Source organism: Lissotriton vulgaris, chromosome 6 (genome assembly GCF_964263255.1).
Source record: "Lissotriton vulgaris chromosome 6, aLisVul1.2, whole genome shotgun sequence".
Classification (NCBI taxonomy): domain Eukaryota; kingdom Metazoa; phylum Chordata; class Amphibia; order Caudata; family Salamandridae; genus Lissotriton; species Lissotriton vulgaris.
In genome coordinates this window covers 1,715,986,021-1,716,010,519 of record NC_141694.1, presented here as the reverse complement: position 1 = coordinate 1,716,010,519, position 24,499 = coordinate 1,715,986,021, and the positions used below count along the sequence as shown (strand labels likewise).

Genomic DNA, 24,499 nt, shown 5'->3' with positions numbered 1-24,499 from the left:
TGATTTGGTTGAAGCTTCTAGTTCCTGTCACCAGTCTTGCTGCCGCATTAAGAGTTGTTTTGAACGGAGCTGCTCTCGCTTTGGGTAGCCCTGACAGGGTCGCCGAGCCGTATTCTAGTCGGGAGACCACAAGTGCTTGTATTGCTTGCTTGAAGTCTGAAGGTTTTAGAAACGGTTTTAATTTCTTCAGTGTTCTGAGTTGGAATGTCGCACTGCGTGTGGTCGCACTGATGTGAGCTTTCATATTTAGATTCTTGTCCAGTGTTATTCCAAGGCATTTCATGGAATCAATGATGGTAGGTTTGAAATTGAGTGCGTCTAGGTGCTTGAGCTCATTTTGGATGAGAGAGGAGCTGTTTTCTACATGTAAGTGAGAGAGCTACTGGTCTTCCTGATTTAAGTGATTCTTTTGGGATAATTATTCACTTTATCTCTCAGTAATTTATATCCAGTCACTATTTTTGTCTCACCTGCAGTCTATTGTCAAAGATCTTCTGTGCTTACAGTGGGCCTTTGAATGAGCGACTGATTTCCAATGGTTGGCTTTCCGATCACTCTGATGTGCTTGCTTCATATTCGATGCCTTTCCTTCTTATTGTATTTGACTCTCACATGGAGCACAGATTCTCTTCCATCCTTCTGACTTGTATCTTTCCACTGCTTACTTTCAGGAAACTGAGTTTTCATTGAGAAATCCCTACAAGTCCATGTGTTATCTTGCGCTCTCCCTTGTATGCTGCTTCCGCACTCCGATCCCCCTCGCATTTTCTGTGTTGCTATCCATACCCCCTCATCTAGTGGTCTAGTGTTGTCTTTTTTTATTAGGTAGCCACCCAACTCCTCCTCTCCTTCCCCTATCGTTGCAACCACCGTTCTTCGGTGCTTTCATGAAACCCTATTTCAAAAAAAGTATTCACACTTTGACAAACTTTCTCTCCCTTTTTTTTTTAAAGTAAGTCTTTAAATATGGGCATCCACTATCCTTAAAAAGTAACATTTTTCAAAATGGTCGCCGTGTCACCATGCAAGTGCACACGTGCAAGATGGCACTCGGCCGCCTTCATGTCATGATACATATGCGCCGATGCTGCTTAGCATTATTAGCAAAAAGCATTTTCTTTGTAACCATTTGCCAATGCTTGTTCTATTTGTTTTTTAAAGTAACATGGGATGAATCATCTCACACTGATCCAATGCTAATTTAGTTTTCGCCTGTAGATGGCACTGTACTGTCATTTACAATCATGGCATTTTTTTTCTTCGTATATGTTTGTGTGTATATAGATTTATCAAAAAATACTGTATGATTTTTGTACTCATTTTGCTCGTGACCACCCCCTTAAAACAATATATACCCCCAACTTCCGTTCTTTTCCTCCATTCTTTTTATTTACGTTTTCCTTTAGCCATATTTTTATTGTCCCATTCCGTCTATTTACTCCCAAAGTTGTAATTATTTCACTTTAATTATCCCGACACTTTTGTATCCCGAGGTAACGACACCGAACAAAAAAAAACGTAAAGGCTGAGCGACAGAATCAACCATTTCCTACTGTATTTGTGATTAATTCTCGTCTGTTCATGCGGTTTTAATATTTTGCTGAGACAAACTAACCATTCAACTGTACGTCAGCAACCAGGGGGGGGGGGGCGGCATGTGTTCGTACGAGGACATGGTGCTCAGCTGGCAGACGCCCCTTTTGATAGTGGGGTATTCAGTATCTCTCCAGGAATATGACTCTTTGGGCTAGATGTAGGTAATAGCAAATTACCGAATGGAAAATACCGAATTTTACCGATTTGGTATTTACTAATCGGTAATTGCTATGTAGGAAAAAAAAATCTGTAAAAATACTGAATCGGTAAGATTCTGTAATTACCGATTCTGTAAATACCGAATCAGTATTTGCCATTGATTCCTATGGGCCTTGAAGCCCATAGAATTCAATAGCAAATACCGATTCGGTAATTACCGAATCGGTAAAAATACCGAATTTCCAAGGGAGACAGGGTGTCACTTTGAAACCCTGTTGCACCCTTGTTTCTGGCTTGTGTGCCATGTGGCACACATACATGCCCTAAGGGCACAGATGTGCATGTACACAGAAATTCGTAATTTACCACCCAATAGTATTGGGTGGTAAATAACGAATTTCTAAGGGCCTGTGGCACTGTAAACTGTGCCACCTACATATTGAATTACAGAATCGGTATATTTACCGATTCTGTATTTTACCGAATCGGTAAAATTACCGAATCGATAAATATACAGATTCTGTAATTTTCTAGCCCCCTACATTACAATACCCAAATACCGGTCGGTAACGGCCGAAATCTGGCCGTTACCGACCGGTATTTGGGCGCCTACATCTGGCCCTTTGCCTATTCAAGAGAGGAATTAATAAAGTCTCACTACTTGGAAACAAGATGTTCTGGGGCCATAGTATACATACAGCGCATTTTCCTCGATTGCGCCAGGCGCACTTTTTAAAATCCCACCCGGTGCAATCAAGGAAAATGCGCCCTATTATTAACGTGAAAAACTAAGCAGCTGCTTCAAAGCCACTCTACGTTTTCACAGTGCAGGCAGCACCCGCCTGCACTTTTAAAGGGGATTAGAGATCTCCTTGCAGGCGGGTGCAGTTACTGAATAAATGCATGCATACTTTATTGTTTGGTTACTCAAAACCATTACATTAAAAACCAGAATACAAAATTACAAAAGTTAAAACCAAGGAAGTGTCGGGAAGCAAGTCTGTATGGTAGGTCCCTAGGCACTGATGAATACGGTGAGAGTTCATGGTAAGACAGCCCGACGTGGGTCTGCAAAGTCTCTATTCGTGTGAGCCCTGGATGGCGATCAACTTGGACCGTGTCTGATGGATAAACTTTCCAAAAGAGGCCATCTGTTTTACCGTAGTCAGTGTATATAGTCGGTCGATCGCCTCCTTTGAAGTGCGAGACCCCGCTTGTCTTAGGATTGGCCTGAGATAAAGACTGCAGGCCATGCACAAAGCCGGACAGCAAAATAGAAGGTGGGCCAATGACTCTCGTTTGTACCTGCAGAGCCTACATTCCCAAGCAGTTAGTGACTGCACCCGCCTGCAAGGGGATGTCTGGAGGGTCTATGAGAACGCCCCCCCTCCCCCCACCAAAGGGCTGCAATCACGGAGCGCACTGTCAGAGCACCCCTGAGAGCTTATTTGCCTCTGCGCCCGCGTCTGTAATACGGTGCGTGTGCAGAGGCAAAGGGATACCCTCATTTGCATGGGGCCACAACGCCCTCTCGAGGAAACACTGGGGCTCTATGTGCACCAGCGCTTTCAGTGTTACAGGAGGGGACGCACATGCGTCTGCAGCCCCTTCTGTAATACCAAAGTGCCCTGTGGGTTCGCAAAGCAGGCAGAAGCGCCTGTTGCGTCCCCAAGGCACTTCTAGAATACGGCCCCTGGACTCGGTCACACCCTTACATCTATAAGATTGATTCATTTCTAATTGTGTGACACCAGTAGTCTCCCGTGTCCCTGAACTGGTCTATACATTTTAAATATTGGAAATAAATGAACAGGTATATGGCTAAAAACTCTTAAAATACTAAGAAAAGAGGTACAGTGCAAACTGTTTACTGCATAATGTACACACAAAACTGCACCGCATGTTTACTAATGTTGACTCCGCTGGTTAGAGCGCCTGTGGCCAGGAGGGAGATCTGACACCTGCAGTAAACTGCTTTCTGTCCTTACAGCAACATGCAGGGGTAAGAGGGCTTTTTAGGTTGAAGCCTACCAGACTGCATAGATCTCTGGTTTGTTAAAGACTTCCCTGGGACATTCTGAAAGCTGACCTAAGAATGCATTCTGCCCTTTGCTTTACAATTGGCTTTGTGGTTTTCAACTCCTATTTGCCTTCCTATTTACTGCCCTATTGTTCTAAGCAATCTAGCATGTTTGTGTCCCTCCCATGGAGCACAGCGAGGGGGGCAGGGGAGCAAGCACAGAATTACAAAATAATGTGCTCCATTTGTGCTTCCTTAATTCTGATATATTCTCAAATATTTACACAGTACATTTACAGACAGTTAAATGTTGTGTGCTAGAAAATAGCATTTCCTTACACCCCCAGACTGTCAGATAAATCCCCTCACTTTGAATCCAGAGAAAGAAATAAAAACACCAAGCTCCCTCAGCCTGACATTTGACCCCTGCCTTTGAATGCGCAGCAAATGTGGCAAGATAAGAACAAAATGTAAAGGCCTGTTTACAGAGAGCGAGCGCTCGTAGAAGAACAAGCTTTGCACAGGATCCTTCAGGGCATTAATGACCGAATCAGTGCCAGGGGGCAGGGGAGCAAGCACAGCCAGGGGGCAGGGGAGCAAGCACAGCCAGGAGGCAGGGGAGCAAGCACAGCCAGGGGGCAGAGGAGCATGCACAGCGAGGGGGCAGGGGAGCAAGCACAGCGAGAGGGCAGGGGAGCAAGCACAGCGAGAGGGCAGGGGAGCAAGCACAGCAAGGGGGCAGAAGGCAAGAAAAAACGGCACAATCAGGTGGCAGAAGGCAAGAAAAAACGGCACAATCAGGGGGCAGAAGGCAAGAAAAAACGGCACAATAAGGGGGCACCTCCCTAAACCTAACTGTAGGTGGTGGGAAATCTACAAGTGTGACCGATGTTTGCGGAAACTTGGAGCTGCCAGTGGAGGGGTACCATCGACCATTAGAGCTCCTGTGCTATTTGTTCACTATGTCAGACACCTCAAAACAAAATGGCCTCATGGGACTCCGAGGAGGCAGGGCTCAGTGACTATTCTCACATAAATGTATTTATAATGAATTAAATACCAGCGGCTTGCTAGAATAGGATTTCACCGTGGCCCGACTTTCGGGTGTGCGTAGATAGGTCTCTTCCTGATCAGCAGCTCTGCTCGGCTCTGTGTGAGGCCACATCTTCTTTACAAGGGGGAAGTGCAGATCCTGGCAGGGGTGTGGGTGGGCTACATTTATACTGAGGCATGCAGTGGGTGTCACCTCTGCCCATATAGATTTCAGCCAGGCATGATTAAAGCGCTCACACTACGACTGCATCATCTCAACGCCCAAAAGCATCCTGGACACGCGGTAAACGAAACGTCCAACAAGCTTTGCACAGGATCACACAGGGCATTAATGAAATGAGTTCACAGTACAGTATCTCACAAGCGCTGCTCAAACACCCCGCATATACACAACTGTGAACAGACTCTCGCTTGCACATACTCTCTTATACACGCACACCCCTCCATCACCTGGGCATAGTTTCTCACACACACCCAAAACCAATTTCTCGCGCTCATACCCTCACACGCACACTTTCTCTCAAACACACAGCCTCTCCCAGACGCAAGCCCCCTCTCTCGTAAACACGCAGTCTCATGCACAGTCTGGCCCCTCTCGCTCTCACACATCCCACTCACACATGCACCCCCTCTCTCACACATACCCAATCTCGCAAGTTGAAATAAGGTAAAAGGAGCGCCAAGTCAAGATACTAAAAGGTGGGATTCAGTAGACAAAATAAGATGCATGAAGTAAGAAAACGAAAAGACAGTTTAAGAGAGAGGCAGTTGAACACGTTGTTTTTGACAGTATGCCAGCAGCATGGAAACGTGCAGGGGCACACAACAGGACAACTGTGGATGTTTCGTCTGAGCCCGAAACTCGCACACCGCACCCCTTTGTGTAGCTTTTTCCACCGGCTGAAACCAAAAGCCTCTTGCCACGGTTCAGTCCACTTTTTGTATTACCTCAGCTTGCGCACTTTAAAGTTTACAAAACTTGTCACCCGACCCCCCATATGTTCTCTAAGCACACCGTGAACGCTTCCTGGCATAGTGACCAGCCTCGAACCCACTCCCTGGCACTCAAACACAACTCACCTCGCTTAGCTTTCATCCTGCTCCGCACTTCAAAACTTTCCCCGGTCGGGAAGAACATAGAAGCAGCAGGGACAAAGTTTGAGGCGCTGGAAGCCGCCTGGCTTTGGAGGGGTTGAGGTCAGCAGGTGCCCGCTGCCAGGTCTCTGGGGTGCCCTCCTGTCGGTGTGAGCCTCCTCTCAGGGCAGCACGTGTTGCCAGCAGCACCTCTCGGTCTCAGCCAGAATCCTTGCTACTGTCCCCCGGGCTGTCAGAGGGGGGCACAGGGAGGAGGAGGCCGGCCGAGGGAGAGACCCACAGCAGGAAGGACGGCGAGAGTGGCGGCGGGCGGCCCGGGCCCCCTGCGCTCTGCTGAGGGCTGTGGGCGGCGGCTGCCGGTGCAGTCACGGTTTGGGGCGGCTCCAGGTTCCCCAACTTGAGTATGGCTAGTACGTGTACAAGACAAAGCGGCGAGGAGGAGCAGGATTTCGGCTGGAGAAATAAAAATGGCGGCCGCAAAGCTCCGAACATTTTCGGATTCGGGGGAGTGTTTTGGCGTTCTGAGTGACGGATGACGTCACAGGTGGAAAGAACGCAAAAAAACACGCCCCGGATCCGAAAGAGGCGGGGCTTGATTGGAGTGACACCCCTCTCCTCCAATGGCTGGCCTCCGTTTAGGAAGCGAGCCAATGGAGGAGAGATGGAGGAGAGAGGCGGGTTCAAGCCCCGTACTAAAAAACATTAAATCTCCGACCAGAGACTGCGCAAGCGCAGCCTTTCAGTCCTCGACCTAAAAAGCAAAGCTGAGGGTGCCTGTGCCACCACAAAGGACTTACCTGTTGATGCAACAAAACACAGTTAGACTGTTGTAAATCTTATTTGACACTAGTTTAAAACATCCATGCTGTTGCCACAGCTTAGCAGCCCTATCTAGAATGTCTTCTAGATATGAGAGGATGCTTTCAGTATCAACTTGGTAAAACTACGTCAAAACCATTATATTCGTGGAAGGCCTTATCAGTTTTAAGCCACATCATTGGGTGGGCCATCAGAAAACGAAAGAGAAAATTGTTGTTGAGTCCACTGTCTCATTCACTGGATGTGGAGACTGCTGTATGAAGGGCAAGGTTAGGCCTGAAAGGCTAGGCTTTAGGATTTAGGGTGCTTCTTACTAAAACCATCCTTGGCACCTAGGCAGTTTAAGAGCTGGAGTGCGGGCCATGAAACCTGGGAAGGTGCCCAGCAGATTTTGTGATTATCCCACCTGAGGTTAATAGGGGAAAAAGGAGAACACTCTACCATAAAAAGGCGAGAGACCAAAGGAAGCTACAGGCTCTCTGGGGTGCAGGTGGCTTCCTCGTGTGGATACCCAAGAGACAAACTGGTCTGGGTGTCTAAGGGAATACGTGCAATGAAGAAGACCCACAAAATGAGACCATTCAAAAAAGGTATGCTGAACATGTCCTCGCTCGCAAGAAGAAAGCAATACCATGATATTTCTGCATTTGGAAATAACAGGTTCATTGCCCATGGGTTTGTATTTTTTATGCAAACACAGGTATGAAGAAAGCCTCTTTGCATGACCAGTGTACACAATTGTTTCACACCCAAGGTCCCTGAAACCTCCAGTACCCCCAGGGATCCTGCAAGACATTACAGCAAACTTGTGTGCATCTGCAGTCAGATATCTAGCTCTCTCTTTCTTCTTTTAGTCCCTTCTACCTCCCTTGGTAACTAATGCTTCTGGGAGGTTCAGGAAGTGGGCATATTAGGGAAGGAAGCACTGTAGTGCTGGCTTGAAATTGGACTGTTGGTAGGTTGGCCCACAATAACGTGTGAAACCCAGCTTTTAGTCAGGAGGAAATGCTTTTGGGAAGTACAGATCACAAAGGTCAGGGGCCTGTGTGAAATAAAGATATCTACTTACTATTTTACTTCCTTGCAACTAAATCTTGCCACCCTTGGGGACCAGAAGTTCTGACATCACACTAATGGTGCATCCTTTATTAAACGCTCTTCTGGTAAAGAAATCTTCAAATGAGTAGGACTAGATGCCATTATTGGCCCACAAGTACTGAAAACAGTTAACAAGAGCAACGGCCAAGGGATGAAAACTGAATCTGCTGGACCTACTGTCTCTGGTGACAAGAGAGCGCGGAAGGAACGTTAGCGGAACCCCAAATTCCCCCCAAAAAGTTTCACTTAAGTGAAAAAGGCAATTGATCTGTGGCAGTCAAATGGGCATATGTGGGCAAAAGGGACGGGTGAAATGGACAGTACATCCACCTGGCCTACTGTGCATTTTTTTTTAACTTTTGGTGCAAAATGTGGTCTGTCACCGGCCACTGCTCAATAGTCTAGCGGAATAGCGGCTGGAGGGTCGGCATACTCTGTACACAGGAAAAACCATTCAAGCACTAAACAGCACAAATATTTGCTAAGAACAACACACAGCTTGACCTAAAATGTGAACTCCATTCTTAGAATTCATCACAGTTAGGATATGAGACAACTCCATGTTGGCAGAGGTAAGAATATTGTGCAAGGAAAAAACCAACAAGAGATTTGCTTAGCATGCTCGTCTCATATTACTTTTTCTTTGTGAGCAGATCTCCTCAAGCCTCATTTTCATATTTTAGCCTGTTTTTCCTTTTCACGTCTGGTGATATGTTACAGTAGGTAGACAATAAGGAATTAAATGTCACGATTTCGGCGCAGTATTAGTATTTGCAGACATAAATAGATTTTTTTCCAATTTTTCTAAACTGTAATTTTTTTTTGTATGTTGACTTACCATTTAATAAACTTAGTTACGTTTCATTTTTGTAACATATAAATCACCTTTTGCATACAAGTTCTGAATAGAAAGAAAATAATATAGGTAGTCTCTAGGGAGAGATTAAATGGAGGGCACATGCATCATTGCGTTATAAAATAGGAATTAAACGAAGGTAGATCTCTGCACTGTTAGTGGAGACGTCTGTGCCCCGAACCATGGCATTTCATTCATTCATTCATTCATCTTGCAGCGGGCTAGAACCCTCACACCGGCTAAAACAATGATCTGTGCCACGTTGACAGAAAGACGGATCTGTCCACATCTACTTGCAGCTTTTAAATACATTGGAACTGATCTCCGACAAACACCATAATTAAAGCGTTTCCTTGAACAGCGTGTTCATCAGGGCTCTATTACTCGTTGCCATGGGAACCCACGGTGGCTAATGGCTTCTCTAGTAGTTCAAACCGATAGAGCAAATAGTTGAAATGAGGGATTCGGCGTCCTTAGCGTAAAAGCCGCATAGCAGGGGCCGTGCACAGGAGAATTATGGTATTGGAAATCTGAGAGGTACTTCGATGGCCAACAAGAGGAACCATTAAGAAAAGGCCCAGTCTCCAGGAGCACTACATCATCATAACACATGCAGTATTCTATACATTAGTTTGTATGAACATGGAAGGCATGAACGCCACATGTGGTTACAGTGGTGACTGATACATAATGGCGGGTGGGGGGGGTTTAAAAAAGAATTCACTCATCTTTCCCACAGCCGTCGCCTATCTCGCTTCTCTTCCCGGAAGCACACAGGCTCCCCTAAGCCAATCATAATTCTGCTGTCACCATCACAGCAGTGTTGTGATTGGTCTGAGCGCGTGGTTTAGCGCTCAGACGGGGACTGCAAGCCTGTGCATGTTCTCCACCTGGGCAGTGCATTACAGCTGGTGGAGAACATGTTAAGTGCGCATGACGGTTTGGCCAACCCAAGACGGCCGGCCAAACCGTCATGCGCACTTAAGTGCACCAACCACTCCCCCCCTGCTGGCTGTGACGACAGCCAAGACCCGCCGCAAAACTGGCGTAAGCGAGGAAAAACAAAATGATAACAGCAAGTTATCATCATTTTATTTGTCCTTTTTAGACTTTTGAAAAGCAGTGGGGCAACTCTCCTCCACCATAGCAGAGGAGCCACGGCTGTGTGGGTATCCGGAATGCATGAACAAGACTTGGATTTATAATGAATGCATGAACACCAAATGGAGTTATAATGAATGCATTAACAACACGTGGGGTTTTTATGAAAGAAAAAACACCACATGAGGTTATCATAATTACAAGAAAACCACATGGGGTTACCATGAATACAAGAACGCGACATGGAGTTATCATGAATGCAGAAACAACATATGGGGGTTATCAAGAATGCATGAACACTACATGGAGTTGTCATGAAATTAAGTGCATGACCACCACATAGGATTATAATGAATGCATGAATAACATATGGGGTTTTTAATCAAAGCAAGAACCCCACATGGGGTTATCATGAATGCAAGCAAAACATATGGGGTTATCATGAACAAAAACAATACTTGGGGTTATCATAAATGCAAGATGACCACATGGAGTAATCATGAATACAAGAACACCACATAGGGTAATCATGAAGGCAAGCACAACACATGCGGTTATCATGAATGCAAGAACACATGGGATTATCATGAATGCAAGAACACCACATGGGGCTATCATGAATACAAGAACACTACATGAGGATGTCTTGAATGCAAGGACTCCACACAAGGTTTTTATGAAAGCAAGAACACCACATGGGGTTATCATAAATGCAAGAATAAAACATGGAGGTTAGCATGAATCCAAGAACCCCACATGGGATTATCATGAATGCAAGAATAACACATGGAGCTATCATGAATACAAGAACACTACATGAGGATGTCTTGAATGCAAGGACTCCACACAAGGTTATCAAGAATGAAATAACACCACAGGGGTTGTCATGAAACGAAGAGCATGAACACCACACGGGGTTATAATGAATGCATGAATAACATATGGGGTTTTTAATCAAAGCAAGAACCCCACATGGGGTTATCATGAATGCAAGCACATCATATGGGGTTATCATGAACAAAAACAATACTTGGGGTTATCATAAATGCAAGATGACCACATGGAGTAATCATGTACAAGAACACCACATAGGGTAATCATGAAGGCAAGCACACCACATGCGGTTATCATGAATGCAAGAACAACACACAGGGTTATCATGAATGCAAGAACAACACATGGGATTATCATGAATGCAAGAACCCCACATGAGGTTATCATGAATACAAGAACAACACATGGAGGTTATCATGAATGCAAAAACAACACATGGGGTTATCATGAATGCAAGAACAATACACGGAGGTTATCGTGAATGCAAAAACACCACATGAGGGTGTCATTAATGCATGAACACCACGTGGGAAAAATATGCAAAAACAACAGGTGATGGACAGAATGCAGATTAATGTCATACATTCACCCCAGTACAGAGATCTGTGCCTAAATCCATTGTTTTTTTGCTCACCATGCCATTCCAATTTGAACCCAGCCATATGCAAATCAGTCTTGACCCTGTGCCCCATGGGAACAGTCCAGCCCGAACTGCCAAGCCAGGTCCTCCCTGGACTGGAAACAAGCATCCGAGGACCAGTTTCGGGCTTTCAGTCCTCATCAGCCTGGATAGCTTGATTCCAGTGGCATGGAGAGCACGGGACTCACGTCTGAGCACACCCGTCCGGCTGATGACGGCTGATTTATTTTATTTATTTTGAAAGTTTTATATAGCGCGAACAAGATCTTCGCAGATATCAGAGCGCTTTACATAGGTGAATAGCAGAATATACACAGAAACATCTATAGTGTTAAAAGTACAGTGAAATGATATCATAAACAATCAAGTAATCAATTTCAAAGTCATACAGAGAAGCAAAGGGTTCGAACAAGTAGTACAGATGAGCACTGAGTCTTTGAAGTTGATCCCCAGTAGTGGTTCAAGTGCATTTAGCCATGAGGATCGCTTTTACTTCTTTCTTGAAAAGAATGGTAGAAGGGATGAGTCTGATTTCAGGGGGGAGTGAGTTCCAAATCCTGGGAGCCATTCCTGAGAAAGAGCGTTTGTAGGTTTTTTCTTTGCGGAATCTTTTAGGCTTTAGCAAAAGGTTGTTTGTGCCTCTAGTGTTTCTGGATCCTCCAGAAATCGTCAGCTTCTGAGCGAGGTATCTAGGTGAGCTAAGGTGGACAGCCTTGTGTGTCAGACAAGCGATTTTCAGGTGTATCCTGGCTTCAAAAGGCAGCCAGTTCAGGGATTTGAAGTCAGGGGAGATGTGTGAGTGTTTTTTTGATCCAGTGATAAGTCTCGCTGCGGCGTTTAAAGAGGCTCTTATGGGTGCCGTAGTAGCTTGGGGGAGACCGCAGAGGGCGGTGCTGCCGTATTCTATTCGAGGAATGACAAGTGATTGTACCGCAGTTTGGAAATCTTTGGCTGGAAGGAAGGGTTTAAGTTTCCTAAGGGTGTTGATTTGGAAATTTGCTCCCTTAGTTGCTTTGTTGATGTGTTCCTGCATGCTGAGATTGGTGTCGAGTGTTATGCCCAAGGATTTTGCTGAGTCCACGATGGTGGGTTGAACATTGAGTGCTGTTAGGTGTTTAAGCCATATTTGTGCGGTAGTGATCTTCGCGGGAGGTGAGATCAAAAGGAACTCTGTTTTGAGGGCATTAAGTTTGAGATGATTAGCGGCCAACCAGGATTGGGTGCTACTGATCGTTGAATTCAAGAGCGTGATGTCATTGGGTGATTGAAGTTTGAGATAAAGTTGGGTGTCATCAGCATACATGTGGAAGTGCACATTGGATTCTTGTAGCAAGGTGGTGAGAGGTTCCATAACTAGGTTGAACAGAGTTGGGGATAGGGAGGATCCTTGTGGTACGCCTAGCGATACAGGTCTTGGCGCGGACATCAAGTTGTTGCTCTTGAATTTCTGCGACCTGTTATGCAGAAAGGACGTGAACCATTTGAGCACAGTTCCAGATAGGCCCATTCTTGTGTTTAATAGGTCGAGTAGATTCTCATGTTTGACGGTGTCAAATGCGGAGGAGAGATCAAGGAGGATTAGGAGGCAGGTATCGTTGTTATCTAGGATTTGGAGGGCGTCATCGATTATGTGAGTCATAGCAGTTTCAGTACTGTGATTTGCTCTGAAGCCTGATTGATGAGAGTTGAGAAGATCAAACTGAGTAATGTGTTTAGACAATTGTATTTGTACGCATTTTTCCAGCAGTTTGGCAAGAGTCGGAATGTTGGTGATGGGGCGGTAGTTGTTGAGGTCTGAGGGGTCGGCTGTAGGTTTCTTTAGCAAGGGCGTGACTTGTCCCACTTTGAGGGAGTCGGGAATGGACCCTTGTTGAAGTGAGCTGTTAATGATTTTAGTCCAGAGTGGAAGGAGCGACGGGGTAAGGACTTTGACAGCGTTAGCAGGAAGGGGGTCCGTGAGGTGATTGGAAGGTTTCAGAGTGCTGAGCAGTTTGCCAATTTCTTCTTCCGTGTAGGTGACAAAGGTTGACCAGATGGCATTGTTTTTTGGTTTAGTTGGTGCTATGTAGAGGGGTTTGGGGTAGCGGCTTGCATCCATGAGAAGGTCATTCTTTATGTTGTCAGTTTTTTGGATAAAGAAAGAGGCGAAGTCTTCACAGGAGGGAGCTTCACCCATAGTGTTGAGAGGTTGGGGGTGTTCTTTGGATTGCGTTTGGATAAGCTCAAACAGCTTTCTCGGACGATTTTTGGCTAGGTCAAGCTGACGGCTGAAGAAGACTGATTTTGAGCGTTTTATTTTCCTGAAGTAGGCATTTCTCTTTTTCTTCAGGGTTTTTAGGTTCAGTGCAGAGGGAGCTGATCTCCAGGTGCGCTCTGCCATTCGCATGGCGCGTCTGTCGTCATTGAGACTCCCGTCGTACCAGGGATTGGAGATTTTTGCGGAGGCTTTTTTTAGCTGCAAGGGTGCGACTTCATTAATTATTGAGGACATAGTATTAAGATAGTGATCAGTCAAGGATTGGACGTCCTTAACGCCAGTGGGAGGAAGTAGTGAATTGCAGCTGTTGGGGGGCAGAGGGTTTGAGTTTAGTTTTTTCATGTCTCTTTTCCAGATTTTGGGCCTGGCGGATTGAACAGGGTTAAATTTAACTTTTACATTGATGAAGAATGTGATAATATGATGGTCTGACCAGTCACAGGGTTGGATAGATTCGAGTTGGATAGAGGCTTCTTTGGAGATGATAAGGTCGAGGATAGAGCCTTTCTTGTGAGTTGGACTATTGCAGATTTGAGTGAGGTCAAGGGCGTTAAGGAAATTCTTCAGACCTTTTACCACCGCATCATTGTGATCGTTCCAGTGGAGGTTGAAGTCACCAAGGTATATTTGTGTGAGTTGTCGCCCGGAGTTGGTTGAGATCATATCCATGATTTGCTGGGAGAAGGTAAGGTTGTCGCCGGGTGGGTGATACACGCCGTGAAGAGTGCAAATCGGTTTGCCCTCACTGATAATATTGAGGCAGATGTATTCACAGGAGGTTGGGGAGGGTAGGGAGGGGGAAGTTACTTTCAGGACAGAGAGGTTGCACCTGTGTATACATGCGATTCCGCCACCTTTTTTATTGCCAGTCCTGTCAAGTCTGGTGATGTGGTAGTTGGGGGGAACCAGAATGTCCATTATAGGTGTAGAAGATTCTGTTAGCCATGTTTCAGTCATGATGATTAAGTCAAGATCCAGTTTTAGGATGAGATCGGCGATAGCGAAGGAGTGTTTTGCGGCTGATCTGCAGTTGAGGAGAGTGCATTTGAGACGGGGTGTGTCGAGGGAGGAAGGGGGTTCTAGAGCGAGAGGGACTTTACTCAGGTTACTATGGATAGCTATTCTGTTGTTCAGTGTGGGGGGTCTAAGGGGATTGGAGTGAATCGTGGGAATGGCAGTGAGAGTGTCGGGTGTATTGCTATGGGGAGCTGGGTCGTAGGAGCGGAGGAGGGCGATTGTGTCTAGGTCCGAGAGAGGACTACAGGAGCGATGGGGGCGGTTTTCGCGGTTGTGAACAGGGATTGTGGTCCAGTGCGGTGGGAGTCGAGTGCGAGAGTTCGCCACCCGGGAGGACCTGGAGGTCCAGTTGGGAGGGGAGGTGATGGTGGAGGCGCGTGCGGGCTGTCTGGGATGAGTGCTGAGTAGTTGTTTGATGATGTGAATGTCTTGTTTGATCTGGTGGAGGGTGTTGGGTGAGGGGTGACTGGATTGTGATAGGCAGAGTAGATGTTGTTTGATGATGTGCATGTCTTCTTTGAGCTGGAGGAGGGAGGTCGTAGTGCAGTCCAGTGTGAGATATGTGTTGGAGGTGGGGATGGGAGGGTCGGTCGTTGTGTTGGGGGTGAGGATGGGAGGGTCGGGCGTGGGTGACAACGGGGAGATGTTGGAGGTGTGGTTGAGGGTATTGGTGGTAGGCGGAGAGTGCAGGGTGGAGGATGGGCGTTTATTAGTGGTGGAGGGGGCGCATGTACGGTAGTGCGGGGTGAGAATGGGGGGGGAGGTGGGGTTGTATGTGGTTCTTTGTTGAGGAGTCGTAGTTGAAGAGTTAGGGGTAGCGTGTTCTGCGTGGTTGGTTAATGAGTGGGGGTGAGGGCTGAGAATGGGGGGGGACAAAGGGTGGGGTTTAACTGTGAGCTTGTCGATCAGATGCTTAGCTTGCTTAGGCGGGATGTGGGTGGGGGCTGTGATGTCCTGGGTGACAAGAATGGGAATGTGGGATGGAATATGGGGGGAGGGGGTACGGCTGGTGTATGTGGGGCCAAGATCAATGTCAGTGATTGAGGGGTGTGGGGTAGCAGCAGTGGATGGGAGCATGGCTAAGGTGCCGGTGGTATAGGAGAGGTGCGTGTCGTTTTGGGGCTGCGCTAGATTAGCGGCGTTGTTGGTATGGGAAGTGGTGTCAGGGGTGAGCGGAATGGTTGTGGTATGAGTGGGGGTCAAGATGTTGGTGGGGGGGGGGTGTGGCTGGTGTGCGAGGGGGAAAGGTCTGAGTCTGTGAGTGAGGAATGTGGCGTGGCTACAGTAAGTGGAGGAATGACTGTGGTGACGGGGGTAGAGGAGAGGTGCGTGTCGTTTAGGGGCTGAGCTAGGAGAGAATGGTTGTGATTAGGGGCTGTGAAATCACGGGTGATAGGACTGAGAGTGCTGTGTGTGCTGTGAGTGGGGGTCCGTGGTTTGGAGAGGTGCTGTATGAAAGTGGGGAACAGGTTGTCTAGTAGTTCCAGGTTCCTGTCTGTGGATTGGATAAGGACAATCCCGTTGTTATAAATAGTGATGGTGGTTCTGCCCGGGAAGAGTTGGGAAGGTGTGATGGTGAGTGTTCGGCCATGAGCGGATTTCCTAGCATTGGAGACGGTGAGTAGGGAGAGGAACGTTTTTCTCCATTGAGCTCTTCGTGTGGTGTGGAAGATGATATCAATGTTTACGGCACCATTGACCGGTGAGAAGTAGGTGTCTGCAAAGGGGGTTTCAGGGTGGGACCTCAGTAGATTGTGTTTAAAGCGTTTTGCAGCGTTTTTGGTGAGTGCGGGTGGGTAGTTGATTCTATATGTGTGCTTGCCGATGAGCTCCATGATATGATGACGGAATAGGTAGGGGCGTGTGGGTGCCCAGTAGACGCCGGTTGCCGGGAGTAATAGTGACACAGGTAACAGTGACACAAGTAACAGCCAGGGTATGTGAGGTAGTCGTCAACGTAAACAGGGTAGCGAGGTAGTGAGGTGTAATGAGTGCAGAAACAAATGCAGGAATAAAATAAAATACCTATGCAGGCAGTAAAAAACCTGAATCGAAAGTGACAGAAGTGAGTATGTGTCAGTAGCGAAATACACTTGCAAACAAAAGTCAAATGCAGAATAAAGTAGACGTACAATACTAAAAATATGCTGGAATAAGGTACCTATGCAAACTGTAAAATACCTGGGTTGAAGGTGAGCAATAGTGAAAAGTCAAAAATAGTCAAAAATATGTGAGGTACATGAATCAATAGCCAGATACAATTGATAACAAGAGTCACATGAGACAGGTGGCGCTAAATACAATACCACTGTAGAAGGCCAAAATATAAGGTAGCCCTCGGTGCAGGATACAATTAGGAATATAAAACCACAATAGACTGCAAAAATATATGAGGTAGCCCTCGGTGCAGGATACAGAAGGCCAAAATATAAGGTAGCCCTCGGTGCAGGATACAATTAGGAATATAAAACCACAATAGACTGCAAAAATATATGAGGTAGCCCTCGGTGCAGGATACAGAAGGCCAAAATATAGGGTAGCCCTCGGTGCAGGATACAATTGGGAGTATAAAAATATAGTACCACTATAAACGGCACAGAGATATGAGGTAGCAATCAGTGCAAGATACAGTTAGGAATATAAAACCACAATAAAATGCAAAAAATATATGAGGTAGCCCTTGGTGCAGGATACAGTTAGGAATATAAAAATATAAAAATATAGTACCACTATAAACGGCACAGAGATATGAGGTAGCAATCAGTGCAAGATACAGTTAGGAATATAAAACCACAATAAACTGCAAAAAATATATGAGGTAGCCCTCGGTGCAGGATACAGTTAGGAATATAAAAATATAATACCACTATAAACGGCACAAATATATGAGGTAGTAATCGGTGTATTACATGTGCAGATAAAGTGAAAAGTGCTGGATACAGTAAGGGGTATAGTAATATAATATAGTACCCCTATGAAAGTGCTGGATACAGTAAGGGGTATAGTAATGTAATATAGTACCACTATGAAAGGCAGACACTATCATAGTCCGACGTGGTAGCGCCCAGTGGTGTACATTGTGCATTGCTCATGGCTTGCTGGAAGGGAGTCTTATCTCTATTTCTGTTGGTCATGCGAGGGGGAGGCAAACTGGGGAGCCTCGCGGCCATCTGGATACCGAAGGGGATTTATGTCTACAGTTTTATGGCCCCAGCCATTTTGCACAAAGGAGGTAGCTCAAAGTGTGTGCAGTTTAATGGCTCCAGCCATATTGCAACAAGGAGGTAGTTAAAAAAGTGTGCAGTCAGGTGGGCTGAAATAAATACCTTATGCCTCCATAAGCGTGTAAGGCTTGCCAGCAGGGTTTTGCAGATTCAGTGTTTTAGACAAGTGTCTCAAGGCAGTTATAAGTGAGCTGTGCGTTTTTTGCCGCAGGGCTCCAAACCTTCCAGGGTGAGCTCAAACTGACTACCTCCAGAAATCCAAACCTGTGTTTCCTGAGCGGTGGGGTGGCGAGAATCCATGCCCAGTGCCGGTGGGGGCAGGCTCCTGTCGGCCCCCTAGATCTCGTTTTCCAGGGCTCATTTCATATGCTACACCGGTCAGTGGCGCCACACCTCCGGGGGCGCTGTCATGGCCTCGTTCTGATCGATGACCCAGCGGTTCCGGCCAGGCAAGGCACCCAACGCATAGCGCCTTGAAGCGGGCGGGAGGGGGAGGGGGGGGGGGGGGGGCTCACTCAGCCCTCCGGAGTTGTGGGGCGGGCGGGCGGGGTCCGTCTCCGTTTTCGTGGCCTCGACCAGCGCCTTGAGTCGGGCGGGAGGGGGGGGCCTCCTTTGATCCTCCAGTGCTGTGGGTCGGGCGGATGGGGTCCGTCTTCGTGTCCTCTACCAGCGCCTTGAAGTAGGGGGGGAGGGGGGGTTCTCTCGATCCTCCGGTGCTGTGGAGCGAACGGGAGGGGTCCAGGCAGGCAGAGCACTCAGCGATAGCGCCTCGAAGCGGGCGGGAGGGGGGGGGGGGGCTCTCTTGATCCTCCGGTGCTGTGGGGCGGGCGGGAGGGGTCCGGCTTCGTGGCCTCGACCAGCGCCTTGAGGCGGGTGAAGCCTCTGCCGCTTAGCCCAGAATCAACTCTCAGGTGCTCCGGTGCAGCGGGGTGGTCGTCTTCAGCTGCACAGTCCAGCAGCGCGATTGTTCCCGGCACCACAGCCTGTGTCTCCAGACCAGCGCCTTGAGGCGGGCGAAGGAAGCCTCGGCCGCTTAGCCCAGAATCAGCTCTCAGGTGCTCCGGTGAAGCGGGGTGGTCGGCTTCAGCTGCACAGTCCAGCAGCGCTATTGTTACCGGCACCACAGCCTGTGTCTCCAGACCAGCGCCTTGAGGCGGGCGAAGGAAGCCTCGGCCGCTTAGCCCAGAGTCAGCTCTCAGGTGCTCCGGTGCAGCGGGGTGGTCGGCTTCACAGTCCAGCAGCGCTATTGTTCCCGGCACCACAGCCTGTGTCTCCAGACCAGCGCCTTGAGGCGGGCGAAGGAAGCCTCGGCCGCTTAGCTCAGAGTCAGCTCTCAGGTGCTCCGGTGCAGCGGGGTGGTCGGCTTCAGCTGCACAGTCCAGCAGCGCGATTGTTCCCGGCACCACAGCCTGTGTCCTCATCCATGAAGCGGCGGGAGGGGGCCTCTCTGACCTCCGGCGCCGCGGGGGCTCCTCTGCCGGTCGCAGCACTGGTCCGCAGGGAGAAGGAGGCTCGGCAGGCTCCCGGGGCTTCAGCTGCACAGTCCAGCAGCGCGATGGAGGCGATCCGGATTGAGAGACGAGTGGGTTTCAGCCCTCCGCCGTACAAGGTGGAGAGAATAAAAATAAAAATAAAAATATGCTGGTTGTAATCCTATTACTCTTATGTAGTCGGTTTCCACGGAGCGGTGGGTGCTGACAGGGATAAATCCAACAAGTGGGATCCCAAGCACCGGGAGCTCTTAGCAAGCTCCTGCTCCGTCGGCCATCTTGGCTCTTCATCTGATGGCCAGAAACCGGTCCTAGGATGCTTGATTTCGGTCCACGGAAGACATGGCTTGGCAGTTCGGGCTGGACTGTTCCGATGAGGCACAGGGTCAAGACTGATTTGCATATGGCCATGTCTGAACTGGTGTGGTGAGCAAAATAACAATGGATTAAACCCAGATCTGTGACTGGGAGTGAATGTTTTGCCATTGTGCAACATTCCGTCCATCAATTGTTGTTTTTGCATTTGTCACCCCGAGTGGGACGGGTATGCTCAGACGTGAGTCCCGTGCTCTCCATGACACTGGAATCAAGCTATCCTGGCTGATGACAGCTAATAGCCAGAAACCGGTCCTAGGATTCTTGATTCCGGTCCAGGGAAAACATGGTTGGCAGTTCGGGCTGGACTGTTCCCATGAGGCATAGGGTCAAGACTGATTTGCATATGGCCATGTCTGAACTGGGGTGGTGTGGTGAGCAAAATAACAATGGATTAAACCCAGATCTGTGACTGGGGTGAATGTTTTGCCATTATCCGTCCATCAATTGTTTTTGCAATTGAACACCACGTGGGATCATTATGAAAGAATGAACACCACATGGAGTTATCATGAATGTACGAATCCTCTCATTAGCTGTAAAACAGTTCCCAAGGGCTGTTCGACTCCACACCCAGAATTGTGAGGTTCTTTGGACTGCAACAAGAGCGAACACACAGCAGAAGGTCTTGTGTTTCGATCAGGCAATGAATCTGTCTACTGGATGTAATGCTGAGCATGGCAAAAAAGGAGGGGCAGGCTGCATGTTTCCAAAAAATATGTCACCGAAGGGGAGTACTCCACAGTGGAGAAGTGTGGCTCAATGGTTACAGCGGCAGACCCTGATGCAAAGGTCTGGCCCGGGACCAGGGTTCAATTCCCGCCTCGGCGGCTCTTGGGCTCAATTTCCCCGGACCTGATAATTCTCGCCTCGGTGCCTATTCTAATCATGGGTCCCACTCTGCAACTCTGGGCAATAGCTTGCTTAATCTCCACAACGGCCCCAACAACGCTAGGATGCCTGGCTTCACCTTGGGGGTGCCCAGGAGAGGGCACTTCACAGGCAAAGGCCAGGAAGGGTTCCTCAGCGGTATTCGTACAAGCGCCGAGATGCCTCATGGTGATTCGTGCGCTATACAAGTACCATTACATTACACATTACATTACAGTGCCTGAGGGCAGGGGACTTCAAAAGCGATCAGCAACCATGGATTGCCCGTGATCCGTGTAAACTCACCGGTCAGCCTCCTGAGCTATGGTAGACCTTTCGCTTCTTAATATGTTGGGGCTGATTGCAGTGGGTGTTATACTCACATGTATCTACTGTCTTCTAACACTTTAACGTTCTCTTCAAGAACCAATCTGTATTAGCTAGTTTGAGACTGCAGATATGTCAGAAACATTTTAATGCCATCCTTGCCTTGAAAGGCCTAATAAGAGCATCGTTTGAAGTATAAACTGAACACTGTAAACACTCAAAGCTTTACAAGGATGATTACTGGAAAGTTCATTGTGAGACTGAAGTTGACAAATGGGGCACTAGGACAAGGGAATGAATAATCTGTTCCAGTATTAAACAGATTTCACTGCACATTTCCACCAGAAACCACTCGAGGCCTTGGTGGTTTTCAGTCCTCACAGGCAGGCTTTTGTTCTAAGCCTGCACAGAATGAATCAACTTGGACATACCTTACCTTGCGCCTCACCCCCAAAGAATGTCGCCAAACATAACTTGAAGGAGAAAAAAAGCAATCTAATAACAGCGATTTCGAGTATGTTTTTGAAAATCAATTCATGTTGTCATTTAGCCTCACTTAAAATAAAAAGAATATAAACAAGTGACATGATACAATAAGTATGAAGATAAGGAACCATGTTAGCAGTGGTGTAAGTAACAGTGTCTCAGTTTTACTTTCAGAAGGATACAGGAAAAGAGCCAGGCCATTACAACTTAGGGTGCTGTAGTAAGGGCTAAGGCAAGTATAGGAACGGGGTAACGTTCCTTGCAATCTAAAGTATTGGGGAAACTGGAGTGGCGGAGAAGAAAAGGAGGCCTTTGAAGTGGGATACTTGAGGTAGTGGTAATTTACAACGAGTTTCCCACCATTGTTAAAATCACAAAATGTTGTCAATACTTCACTTATACACAACTTTTATGTGCATGCCATTAAATTGCAATAACAAAGTAAACCACACATAGATATGAAGAAAGGTGGCTGCCTCCAGAGGTGTGATTGCCTGTGGAACAAGAGCACAGTGTTGGGGGCTAATGAATGTACACTGCAGTGTCAAAAGGGACTATTAATGTGGTTATTTCACCAGGGTCACCAACTTAGAAACTATATATCTTAAACTCTCAAGTTTCTTCTAATGACATTTTGTGGCTTTTTTCCTAGCTCTATTAGCAAAACAATCCTTGGCAACAACAGCATGTAAAGTTTTTTTTTGTTTAAAGTACCCTGGTTTGACTTTATAAATAGCCAACTTGAATAAACAAATCTGATGTGGTACCTGCTGTCTTTGCCATTTTGTATTGCAGAGTTTCGATCTGTAGTGCGGTCACAAACATAAGTGTTTCTTCGAGTCATTCCACCACCAGGAAATATGTTGTTCTTCACAGGATAAAAAAAGAAAAAAAATATTTACAAATTAAACATTTTTCAAAAAATAATCAGGCAGCATACTGGTCATGAAATACATATGTATTTATTCCTCATGTGGCTGTTTTGTGAAAAGTATCAGTCATTTGTTGCTTGATCTTACACAATTCTCAAACTCTCCCGGAGATTCAGTTCCACTATAGGCCAAAACTGGGAACAAATGCTGGCATGAAGGGCTTTATATTAGTACATGGACATTATAAAAAATGATTTCACAAACCCAGAATATGGATACATATTTTCCAATTCCTCAGGCTACCTCACTTTTCCTTTCTCGTGCTAGGTTTTAAGGTCATTTAGGTTTTAACATCTAAATTCAAATGAATTTATATTCAGAAACCAGGACAATAACCTGGACTGTAAAATCAATAAAGGCCGCCACAAGGCTGATAACAAAAACGTAGTTTTTATTAGCCTCCCATCCTAGCCAATGAGAAGGAGGGTCATGGGCTGAATATGAATGACAGCACTGAACTATAAATAATGTTTCCGCCATTAGTATTCCTTTCAGATCCACACACTTCTTTGAGTATCCCTAGAGGCAACGCTAGGATACCCTGGTTGATATGGTTATTATGCACAAATTAAAATCACTTTCAAAGCTCTACCTAGGTGCCTTTCCAAAGGGATGTACCTGCCCTGCTGCCCCCACTCCTGAGCATCATTTGAGTGAGGTTTTGGGCACTCGCATGTTATCCGCATAAACCTGGGGAATTGAGGTGGGTGGCAGGCCAATCTTTGGACTAAAACAATGCTGGACAAGTATAATTACAGGCAAGTTCCTTGATTAGGCCCCATTGGTCCTAATAAAACTATCAGACTGTTCAGTGTCAAAAGCCCTTCTGTCAGACAAAGAAGAATGGTTTTCTATGTGAAGCCAGTGAGCAGAGCTAAAGCTCTCTCGCATTAACATGCACAAAATAAAAGGAACATTAACATGGTGAGTGTCACAGGTGCTGGGTGAGCAGGAGAGAAACAAGTGGACAAATTTAATCTTGGTGATCTTAAAATAAAAACCCCTTTTTAAGGCTTGCAACATTGTACATTAGTGAGTAGTCATTAATCCGGTTAAGATTAGGGAATGTGTTGAAAAAACACAAATTTACAAATGAATGATTCAATGCATGACAAATGGAATTCCTATCGACTTGTCAAAGATCGTCGAGGAAAGCGCGATGTAAATCAAAGTATATATAGCGGATACAATTTCCTAGATAAATAGTTACCATACAAAAATTATACATGGTCCATCAATTGGCCTTTTAATAACGCACTAAGCTAGTTCACTCATTAAGACAACATCACCTAATGTACTTGAAATTAAAAATTAGAAACATTTAAAGCACAATTGAGCCAAGAATTGATAAGCTTCTCTTACCTCTGAGGTGTGACAAAAACAGTAAAGGCCGCCACATGGCAAACAATATTCAAATGCAATGTTTTTCAAAAGCAAAACATGTAATACTTATATTGATACTAAAGAGTAGATCCTTCTGTAAAGCATTTTTAATATTCTCAAGAGAGGCTGTTGCTCAGGGAAGTTTGAGAGACTTACGCTTGGAGCAGTGGTAGACTTTTTTCGCTCTGATCCTACGATTGGACTTGCAGTAACTTCACCCTTCGAGTTCACGGTTGTGCTGCTCAGCTTGCGAGGCCCATCCTTGTCCCAGTCCTCTTTCTGTTCACTTTCAACACTGTTTGCCTGGCCCCGTTTCGTATAGGACACCGCAGGAGGAATCGATGGCCCAGCTGTTAATTAAAAAGTATAGCATGTTGAAATTCGCCCAATGAAAGATAAGAGTCGCACTGACTTTTCAACCGGTCAATGGAAATAAAGCTACGCCAGCAAGATCTTTGCTAAGCAAAATACCATCAAAGACACTAACACTTTGTGACCCCTTAGTACATCCCTTGGCTTTCCGAAGTTGATTACATCTGGGAAACAGGCAACTAGGCTTGCCCGCAAATATAACAGTATAGCTCTCCTAGTCCCCTCTTGCAATGAGGACTAAATACCTGCTCATTCACCCGGAGGTCCTCTTTGTATGTTTCGCTGAGTCAGTCTCTGCCCTATATGCTAAATGGTGCTCTGTTTTAGCTAATTTATCTGTGGTATAATTTTATGTTGCCATTTGAAACAGAAACAGTCTCCAGTTGTCAAAGTCATTGCCAGTCCTAAGCATGCTTGATGAAGTCTACACAGTGGATTGGGGATTCCTGTTCAGGTTATTTGCAAATGAGCTATTTGGGGCCCTCATTCCATTGG

General features: G+C 46.5%; 1 protein-coding gene across 4 annotated transcripts in view; it reads right to left on the bottom strand.

Annotated features, from left to right (window-relative positions):
- The window catches only part of MARK1 (microtubule affinity regulating kinase 1), a 452,814-nt gene that overhangs the window by 43,699 nt on the left and 384,616 nt on the right, over positions 1–24,499 (bottom strand). For all 4 annotated transcript variants that reach the window (XM_086927926.1, XM_086927925.1, XM_086927927.1 and 1 more), the window contains exons 13-14: positions 23,789–23,982; positions 22,085–22,185 (exon numbers count right to left, since the gene is read on the bottom strand). In XM_086927926.1, the coding sequence (XP_086784052.1) occupies positions 22,085–22,185; positions 23,789–23,982 (295 nt within the window). The remainder of the gene's footprint in view (positions 1–22,084; positions 22,186–23,788; positions 23,983–24,499) is intronic.